The sequence below is a fragment of the Microcaecilia unicolor genome, chromosome 8, assembly GCF_901765095.1.
Source record: "Microcaecilia unicolor chromosome 8, aMicUni1.1, whole genome shotgun sequence".
In the NCBI taxonomy this organism is placed as follows: domain Eukaryota; kingdom Metazoa; phylum Chordata; class Amphibia; order Gymnophiona; family Siphonopidae; genus Microcaecilia; species Microcaecilia unicolor.
The window spans coordinates 203292821-203303360 of NC_044038.1; the positions used below are offsets into that span (position 1 = coordinate 203292821).

The window sequence follows — 10540 nt, forward strand, 5'->3', positions numbered from 1 at the left end:
CGTCGTGAGAAGAGGAAGAGGACCCCAGATATTTCTCTGACGAGGAGTCTGAGGGTCTTCCTTCCGATCCCACTCCCTCTCCTGAAAGACAGCTTTCCCCTCCTGAGAGTCTGTCTTTTGCTTCCTTTGTCCGGGAGATGTCTACGGCCATCCCCTTCCCGGTGGTTGTGGAGGACGAGCCCAGGGCTGAAATGTTTGAGCTCCTGGACTATCCTTCTCCACCTAAGGAAGCGTCCACTGTTCCCTTGCACCATGTCCTAAAAAAGACATTGCTTGTGAACTGGACCAAGCCTTTAACTAATCCCCACATCCCCAAGAAGATCGAGTCCCAGTACCGGATCCATGGGGACCCAGATCTGATGCGCACTCAGTTGCCTCATGATTCTGGAGTTGTGGATCTGGCCCTAAAGAAGGCTAAGAGTTCTAGGGAGCATGCTTCGGCGCCCCCGGGCAAGGACTCTAGAACCTTAGACTCCTTTGGGAGGAAGGCCTACCATTCTTCTATGCTCGTGGCCAAAATTCAGTCTTACCAGCTCTACACGAGCATACACATGCGGAACAATGTGCGGCAGTTGGCGGGCTTGGTTGATGCGCTCCCCCCGGAGCAAGCCAAGCCATTTCAGGAGGTGGTCAGGCAGCTGAAGGCGTGCAGAAAATTCCTGGCCAGAGGGGTGTACGACACCTTTGATGTTGCGTCCAGGGCCGCTGCTCAAGGTGTGGTGATGCGCAGGCTCTCATGGCTGCGTGCCTCCGACCTGGAGAATAGAATCCAGCAGCGGATTGCGGACTCGCCTTGCCATGCGGATAACATTTTTGGAGAGAAAGTCGAACAGGTGGTAGAGCAGCTCCACCAGCGGGACACCGCATTCGACAAGTTCTCCCGCCGGCAGCCTTCAGCCTCTACCTCTACAGGTAGAAGATTTTTTGGGGGAAGGAAGACTGTTCCCTACTCTTCTGGCAAGCGTAGGTACAATCCTGCTTCTCGACAGCCTGCGGCCCAGGCTAAGCCCCAGCGCGCTCGCTCTCGTCAGCAGCGTGCGCCTCAGCAAGGCCCCTCGGCTCCCCAGCAAAAGCAAGGGACGGGCTTTTGACTGGCTCCAGCAGAGCATAGCCGACATCCAAGTGTCAGTGCCGGGCGACCTGCCAGTCGGAGGGAGGTTGAAAGCTTTTCACCAAAGGTGGCCTCTCATAACCTCCGATCAGTGGGTTCCCCAAATAGTCCGGCAAGGATACACCCTCAATTTGGCCTCAAAACCTCCAAATTGTCCACCGGGAGCTCAGTCTTACAGCTTCCAGCACAAGCAGGTACTTGCAGAGGAACTCTCCGCCCTTCTCAGCGCCAATGCGGTCGAGCCCGTGCCATCCGGGCAAGAAGGGTTGGGATTCTATTCCAGGTACTTCCTTGTGGAAAAGAAAACAGGGGGGATGCGTCCCATCCTAGACCTAAGGGCCCTGAACAAATATCTGGTCAAAGAAAAGTTCAGGATGCTTTCCCTGGGCACCCTCCTTCCCATGATTCAGGAGAACGATTGGCTATGCTCTCTGGACTTGAAGGATGCCTACACGCACATCCCGATACTGCCAGCTCACAGACAGTATCTGCGATTTCAGCTGGGCACACGTCACTTCCAGTACTGTGTGCTACCCTTTGGGCTCGCCTCTGCGCCCAGGGTGTTCACAAAGTGCTTGGCTGTAGTAGCAGCGGCACTTCGCAGGCTGGGGGTGCACGTGTTCCCATATCTCGACGATTGGCTGGTGAAGAACACATCCGAGGCAGGAGCCCTGCAGTCCATGCAGATGACTATTCGCCTCCTGGAGCTACTGGGGTTTGTGATAAATTATCCAAAGTCCCATCTTCTCCCAGTGCAGAGACTCGAATTCATAAGAGCTCTGCTGGATTCTCGGACGGCTCGCGTCTATCTCCCAGAGACGAGAGCCAACAACTTGTTGTCCCTCGTCTCGCGGGTGCGAGCGTCCCAGCAGATCACAGCTCGGCAGATGTTGAGATTGCTAGGCCACATGGCCTCCACAGTCCATGTGACTCCCATGGCCCGCCTTCACATGAGATCTGCTCAATGGACCCTAGCTTCCCAGTGGTTCCAGGCTGCTGGGGATCTAGAAGATGTAATCCACCTGTCCACGAGTTTTCTCGAATCCCTGTATTGGTGGACGATTTGGTCCAATTTGACTCTGGGACGTCCTTTCCAAATTCCTCAGCCACAAAAAGTGCTGACTACGGATGCGTCTCTCCTGGGGTGGGGAGCTCATGTCGATGGGCTTCACACCCAAGGAAGCTGGTCCCTCCAGGAACGCGATCTGCAGATCAATCTTCTGGAGCTGCGAGCGATCTGGAACGCTCTGAAGGCTTTCAGAGATCGGCTGTCCCACCAAATTATCCAAATTCAGACAGACAACCAGGTTGCCATGTACTACGTCAACAAGCAGGGGGGCACCGGATCTCGCCCCCTGTGTCAGGAAGCCGTCAGCATGTGGCTCTGGGCTCGCCGTCACGGCATGGTGCTCCAAGCCACATATCTGGCAGGTGTAAACAACAGTCTGGCCGACAGGTTGAGCAGGATTATGCAACCTCACGAGTGGTCGCTCAATTCCCGTGTAGTGCGACAGATCTTCCAGGTGTGGGGCACCCCCTTGGTAGACCTCTTCGCATCTCGAGCCAACCACAAAGTCCCTCAGTTCTGTTCCAGGCTTCAGGCCCACGGCAGACTGGCATCGGATGCCTTCCTCCTGGATTGGGGGGAGGGTCTGCTGTATGCTTATCCTCCCATACCTCTGGTGGGGAAGACTTTGTTGAAACTCAAGCAAGACCGAGGCACCATGATTCTGATTGCTCCTTTTTGGCCGCATCAGATCTGGTTCCCTCTTCTTCTGGAGTTGTCCTCCGAAGAACCGTGGAGATTGGAGTGTTTTCCGACCCTCATCACGCAGGACGAAGGGGCGCTTCTGCATCCCAGCCTCCGGTCCCTGGCTCTCACGGCCTGGATGTTGAGAGTGTAGACTTTGCCTCTTTGGGTCTGTCAGAGGGTGTCTCCCGTATCTTGCTTGCTTCCAGGAAAGATTCCACCAAGAGGAGTTACTTCTTTCTGTGGAGGAGGTTTGCCGTCTGGTGTGACAGCAAGGCCCTAGATCCTCGCTCTTGTCCTACACAGACCCTGCTTGAATACCTTCTGCACCTGTCTGAGTCTGGTCTCAAGACCAACTCTGTAAGGGTTCACCTTAGTGCAATCAGTGCATACCATTACCGTGTGGAAGGTAAGCCGATCTCAGGACAGCCTTTAGTTGTTCGCTTCATGAGAGGTTTGCTTTTGTCAAAGCCCCCTGTCAAGCCTCCTACAGTGTCATGGGATCTCAATGTCGTTCTCACCCAGCTGATGAAACCTCCTTTTGAGCCACTGAATTCCTGCCATCTGAAGTACTTGACCTGGAAGGTCATTTTCTTGGTGGCAGTTACTTCAGCTCGTAGAGTCAGTGAGCTTCAGGCCCTGGTAGCCCAGGCCCCTTACACCAAATTTCATCATAACAGAGTAGTCCTCCGCACTCACCCTAAGTTCTTGCCAAAGGTCGTGTCGGAGTTCCATCTGAACCAGTCAATTGTCTTGCCAACATTCTTTCCCCGTCCTCATTCCTGCCCTGCTGAACGTCAGCTGCACACATTGGACTGCAAGAGAGCATTGGCCTTCTACCTGGAGCGGACACAGCCCAACAGACAGTCCGCCCAATTGTTTGTTTCTTTTGATCCCAATAGGAGGGAAGTGGCTGTGGGGAAACGCACCATATCCAATTGGCTAGCAGATTGCATTTCCTTCACTTACGCCCAGGCTGGGCTGGCTCTTGAGGGTCATGTCACGGCTCATAATGTTAGAGCCATGGCAGCGTCGGTAGCCCACTTGAAGTCAGCCACCATTGAAGAGATCTGCAAAGCTGCGACGTGGTCATCTGTCCACACATTCACATCTCATTACTGCCTACAGCAGGATACCCGACGCGACAGTCGGTTCGGGCAGTCAGTTCTTCAGAACCTGTTTGGGCTTTAGGATCCAACTCCACCCCCCGAGGGCCCTGTTTGTTCTGTTCTAGGCTGCACTCTCAGTTAGTTGGTAAATTTTTTAGGTCAATCTCAGTTATGTCCTCGCCGTTGCGAGGCCCAATTGACCATGGTTGTTGTTTTGAGTGAGCCTGGGGGCTAGGGATACCCCATCAGTGAGAACAAGCAGCCTGCTTGTCCTCGGAGAAAGCGAATGCTACATACCTGTAGAAGGTATTCTCCGAGGACAGCAGGCTGATTGTTCTCGCAAACCCGCCCGCCTCCCCTTTGGAGTTGTGTCTTCCCTTGTCTTTGTTTTGCTATATATGAGACTGGCCGGCACAAGCCGGTTTCGGGCGGGAAGACGGCCGCGCATGCGCTGTGCGCATTGGCGCGCGAGGACTAGCAAAGGCCTTTGCTAGTGAAGATTCCAATTGGAGGGGCTGCCGTGGACGTCACCCATCAGTGAGAACAATCAGCCTGCTGTCCTCGGAGAATACCTTCTACAGGTATGTAGCATTCGCTTCAAGTACTGGAACAAGTTGTCTAGGGTAGTAGCATTGGTGGTTTTTAAGAGCAGATTAGACCAGTGTTTCCCAATCTTTTTGTGCCTGTGACCCCCATGATTGCACCCAAATAAAATTTTGTGACCCCCCCCCCCCCCCTGGAGGTCCAGAATAATGGTGTTCCTTTGCATGCCCACCTAGGTGATGACCTCCTTTACCTTTTTCACACAAAAAAAATTCCAAACAAGCCTCTCCAAGCTTTTAGCTGGCTACTGAAGCCTCCTTTAGCCTCCTCCATCCACAGGTCTTCAAGTAGCAGGATCAATCCCCAGTCGCTTTTGCCCCACCAGTGCTGTTTTCTTAAAATGGTTTTCTGTCCACCAGTGCCAGTATGAAAAGCCATATTGAAAGGGCAGAAGTGACTGGGAAGGATTCTTCTGCTCCTTGATGAGATGCGGAGAGGCTTGGAGATGTTGACGAGAGGTTGAGATGGCAATTAGCTTTTGCTTTTTATTTTATTTATTCAAAATGAAACAGGAAAGAAAAGAAAAATGAAATAATTATTTTCAGTTCACACCCCTAATAGATGCTTGGATGGTCTGTACGACTTCAGCATTGTACGGTGTGTGTGATTATAGGCAGTCATATGCTGTGTGGGCATGCAGGAATATTATGTGCCTATAGGCAGCAGCACGTGAAGTGGTCTTGTAAGAAAATGTTACAATCAAAAATCTTGGTGGTCCAAAGCAGCAGGACTTAGCTTCCAGTATTTTGGCTAGTCCACATTGCTGATGCTGATTGTAGGCATTTTCAATACCTGTATATGGCAGCCGGATTTCAAAAGGAATTCACATCCATTCTTTCCCTTATGAAGATTCACTTGTTGCAAAGCATGCCCATATTAACGTACTTTTATAAGAGGACACCTACATGGGCATTATTTTATAAGGACAAGCAGGTGCCTCCTTGTCTTTATAAAATGCTTGAGCACATGGCAGCAGGTGTGGTCACTAGTGTAAATGAACATGTGTGCTTTATACACGTACGTACGTACGAAGATCAAAGTATTTCATAATGTACACACGTGCTAATTCAGCTTGCACTTTCTCCAGGCTCTTGCTCCTGTGCACACTCACTGGCAAGTGCACACTATCGTGTCAATGCCATGTATTTTTACTCCAGTCAATATTTTAAAAGAGGTCATTTACGCACAAGAATGACTTGATAAAATTAGCTTTTGGAAGTGCTGTGCGCACTCTTATCTGCTGTTTGTGTGGGTGGCTGCATGGGGGGAAAAGTAGCATGTTCATTTGAAAACTTAATAGCTATACACTGCTTTCTTTCCTTCAGTCTAAACCAGCCCCAGAACCTTCTCATTTTAACTTGGCTAACAGTGCACACAGGCTGTCAGAGGGGTAGATGACGACAGTTGTCAGTCGGGCCATTTCACCTGGGTAAATGGCTGACAGTTGTTTTTCAGCCTTCATACCAGTTTTGTTTGTGGCTCACTATTCCAGTCTTCTTCTGATTTCGTTGCCACTAATGTTTGTTAGACTTATTTCACACACGGCTTGGTTGAAGGGAAATATCAATTCACTAAATTCGGGTTTCTTTGAATGTTTCATAATGTATTTATGACCCTGCAGTAGGTTCAGAGATGACACAGATTATGTTCACAGGAATCTGTGGACCTTAATAAGTCTAAATACCCTGGTTGTAGCACCAACTCTTACGGAGAAACTTGTCCATTTCACATGGCCTTTTCTTTCTGCTGTTGAATAAATATAACTGGTCGCCCAGTGTTGAAAAGGCTGTTTGTTCTACTCTCATATATTTACACAGATGCACTGAAGTCGTAACTCATGTGGTTTTTTTGCTTCTCTAATTTCCAGGCATCTGGTACAAGCACGACAGTCCCAGGCAGCTCTGGAACGGGAACCGGCAGACAGTTCACGCGGCAAAGGATAACGCGGGTCAACCTCAGGGACCTCATATTTTGTTTAGAAAATGAACGAGAGACAAGCCATTCGTTATTGCTATACAAAGCATTCCTCAAATAAAATCGGAAGAGATCAAGGTATTTTTGACAGACGCCTGGGGACGTTTTTATATACCTGCAGACTCTGCCTTTTTGTAGTAAGCAGATGGAATATCGTTTAAAAACAAACCAACCAACCTCTTTACACGGAACAGTTTTATATTCCTTGTTTCTAAATAATTTCTCTTCAGTCCGAATGATACACGCACAGTGTGCTTCTGGTACCACATGAATACTTTGCAAAAGGCCTGTGGATAAGATTTTGGAAAAAAAAATTTTAAAGAGGATATTTAAATCTTAACTCACCTCCTGAGCGTGTGGCCTTCCTGCCAACAAGCCATATATAAAGACTGACAGAAATGTTTAGCAAATAAATATCCATTTGTAGCAGTTGCATCTTCTATTGTGCATTTTTCTTAGTTCAGATTTACCTAACTAAAGGCTCCTTTTCACAAAACTGCGCTAATGGATTTAGCATGCACTAATGATTAGCTTGTGCTATAAGCTAAGAAGCCCATCGGTATAAAATGGGCTTCTTAGCATTAGCACATGCTAATCATTAGCATGTGCTAAATCCGTTAGCACATGTTAGTAAAAGAACCCCTAAATTTGTTACCCAATTTTGTCAGCATCATATGACCTCATTTAGCTTTATTTGTGTTTTTTTTTTCTTTTTTTGCAATCAGTTGGCAGTGCAAACTGACTTCCATAAATAATATTTATCTGCGTTCCTGAACAACATTAAAATTCTAGAGGAAAATAATTTGATTTTAGCAACATGGTCTCAGATTTGGGGGTTTTGTTTTGTTTTCGTTGTTGTTTGTTTGGTTTTTTTTTTTTTTTTTTTTAAATTAATGATCTTTACTGCTTTTTTTGAAGCCCACTTTTGGAAACCCAGAAAGTGGGCAACTTTTGAATGTGTTAGCACCTGTAAAAAAGGAAAGGAGAATTTCTGCTTTATTTGCTATCATTTGTAAAGTTGTACAGTTCAAACACATACAGATGAAAAATTGAGAAATCTTTTCAGCATAAATATATTTTAACTTGCACTGTGTTTTATTATTATTATTATTATGATTATTATTATTATTATTTTCTCTTTTTTTTTTTTTTTTTTGTAGTTAAAGTGAAGTCTTAGGCATAAATAAAATCCCAGGGCACCCCGTCCAAAGCTTTTCCTGTGCGTTGTCTCACCAGTGTGTGCTGACTTGCCCAATGCAGCACGGGAAATGTTTTGAATATGGGCTTGAAATTGAAAGGAGTAATCAGAAGACAGGTTTTTTCTGTGTGAATCAAGTGTTGACAAACAAAAGTGGCTGGTGTCTTTTGTCAGTAATTGTACAGAATATTTGGCACATAACATAAAAATTGCTTTGTAAACCATAATTATTTTGCTAGAAGACTGTATGCAAGATGCGGGCCGATTATAAAGATACCCACTCAAAGTCCCTTCTTTGTACCTATTTTTTTATTAGAAAATATACTAATTTGTTCTTTATATTTTCAGAGGTTATTGTATGAAATTGTCTATTGATAGTACTTTTCTGACTGTAAATACCTTGGCTTTCTCTGTGTGAACTCTCATGTCTAGATTTGAACTTTTCTGGCCTGTAAAATGGAAGGCTGATCAGTATTTTTATCAACATCTGACAAACTGTTACACCTTTTATTTTCACTATTAGGAAATCCTGTCTCTCCATTTTTTTTCATGTAAATTTTGCACAGTTGTTAATATGTAAATATTTTACTTTAAAAAATGAAGTTTTTAATTGCTATTGTTTTATATAGGATTGAAAAAAAATTAACTCCTTTATTAAAAACAAATTTATCTGTAGTTGGTCTACGGTCTATTTTTACTAAGTTCGCTGCTTCTCTCTATCAGCGAATCTTATAACCAAGAACAGATCATAGAGCCAATTTAAATTAACATATGAAAAGGAAATTGTACTCGGTATGGGCCGGGCAGTGATCTGAATATTTTTATATGAGACATCTTGAATTATTTGGTACAGCTTTCTGAGTCTTGGTTGTAGGACACTTTGAATCTGAACTAGAAAATGACACAGAGACGGGGACCCGCTGTAACCATGGGGATGGGGACAGACTTTGTCCCTGTGTCATTCTCTACTTTGATGCCTATTAATGAACTGGACTGTTATTTATGTTTAAGTGATGCAGACAACAATATTTTGATTTTTGGGGAAAAACAAGCAAACAGGATGGCCACAACTGGCAAAATTTGCATGGGGAATCCTGTACATTCCTGCTACCAGCACATCTTTCAAGAAGACATCTTCTATTGCCGGAAGGACTGTGGAAGATAGAAGAGCTAGACTGAATCCTGAGATTGTTGATGACTTATTCATCCACAGATTAAATAATAACAGTGCTTCATAATGGCATATTTCTCCCCCGTTAGGGCATACACAACAGGTTGTATTTTGTACCCCTTGGCATTTAACAGGGTGGATTAGGATTCCTTGGGGTAGTAGAAATCAGCTATTGTTGGAGTTGGAAGGGTAGAGGGTGGTAGTTGTTTGGGGGGGCGTGGTTATTATAGTTGCTCATTGTTATTATTGTCTTCTGTTTGTGACTTATAAACAACAAAGTGGGCAAAAAACACAAATGTCCCACGAATAATCACAGGAGCAAAAAAGGAGTGGTAACAGAACCAGGCTCTTCAAGGACCAACAGGAAACAAGCAAATTTCAAAATTGAATTTTGAAATTTGCTTGTTTCCTGTTGGCCCTTGAAGAGCCTGGTTCTGTTACCACTCCTTTTTTGCTCCTGTGACTTAAAAACAACAGTTGCACAGCATATTCCTTTTTATACTTTAATAAAAAGATTTAAATATAAAATCATAAGTATTCAAGGCTTCTGCAGATGAGGACAGAACCCGCGGGATGGGATTAAACTCTGCAGAACTTGTTGAAAATCACATAAAGGGATAAGGGGACGCAGCTTACTAATCAAGTGCAACTTGAAAAAAGATGTCCTTACTAGAGCTCGAATCTCAACTGAAAGACAATGCTGTGTCAAAAAATACCCCAAGATGTTTTACCACAATCTTAAATGGTACCGGACACTTCCAGCTCGGAAGGGAGAGGAGAATCATTAGATACTAACAAAATTTCAGTTTTAGACATATGACAGTTGATCGATTCTCAAGCATCCAATGATTCAGCTCATCCAAAATCATTTTCAATCGGCCGAGCATGGCAGGGATCTGAACCAGGACCGGTGTTATTTAACATATTTATAAAGGATCTGGAAATCAGAACAAGCGAGGTAATTTAAATGATCTTATTATTCATAATTGCGTCAGCTGTAAGTTGTGTTCCTTGCCAATTTGATGTCACCTTCCACATTAACACAGCAGATGATGTCCACTGACTGCTAAGGTGATGGTGGCAGGGGATCAGCAGAGCTGACAGCTGTGTGACTTCTCAGCGAACCACCTTGCTCGGAGGAGGGGATGCTCCGTCCCAGGTGGCAACTATGGTAGGTACGCCATGCACATATCCTTCAGCTCAGCAATGTACAGTTTTGGAATTCATTTGTTTGTAGAAGTTAACTGGGTTCTATGCCTAGTTATAGAAGGCATAGATATAATTAGCTACTTTCAGTGCCCAGCCCAGTCCAAACTCCTCCTCCACTACGTTTTTTCTTTTAATTTAATATTTAAGGAATTCCTCATTTAGGAACAACTATGGTGATAGGAGATGCATGTTGAACCTACAGACCTGTTGTACAGGGATTCAGCAGACTTACACATGAAGGTCCACCACCACATCCCTCCCCAAATCCTAGATCCACTATCCTCATTCTTCCAAACTACATGCCATGGAACAAAAGCTGCAAACACATGACTGGCTTAGGAATGAGTACAACTATTGGAACCCTGGCCAGGATATAGCCTTCATTTGAACATCATTGATGTAGTGTATCTAGATT

At 45.5% G+C, this 10540-nt stretch overlaps 1 protein-coding gene across 1 annotated transcript in view; it reads left to right on the plus strand.

Annotated features, from left to right (window-relative positions):
• TAF4 (TATA-box binding protein associated factor 4) overlaps window positions 1–8342 on the plus strand; it is a 157150-nt gene extending 148808 nt beyond the window's left edge. Inside the window, exon 16 of the mRNA XM_030213018.1 lies at window positions 6441–8342. Within this exon, the coding sequence (XP_030068878.1) occupies window positions 6441–6608 (168 nt within the window). The 3' untranslated portion in view covers window positions 6609–8342. The remainder of the gene's footprint in view (window positions 1–6440) is intronic.
• The last annotated feature ends 2198 nt before the right edge of the window (window positions 8343–10540 follow it).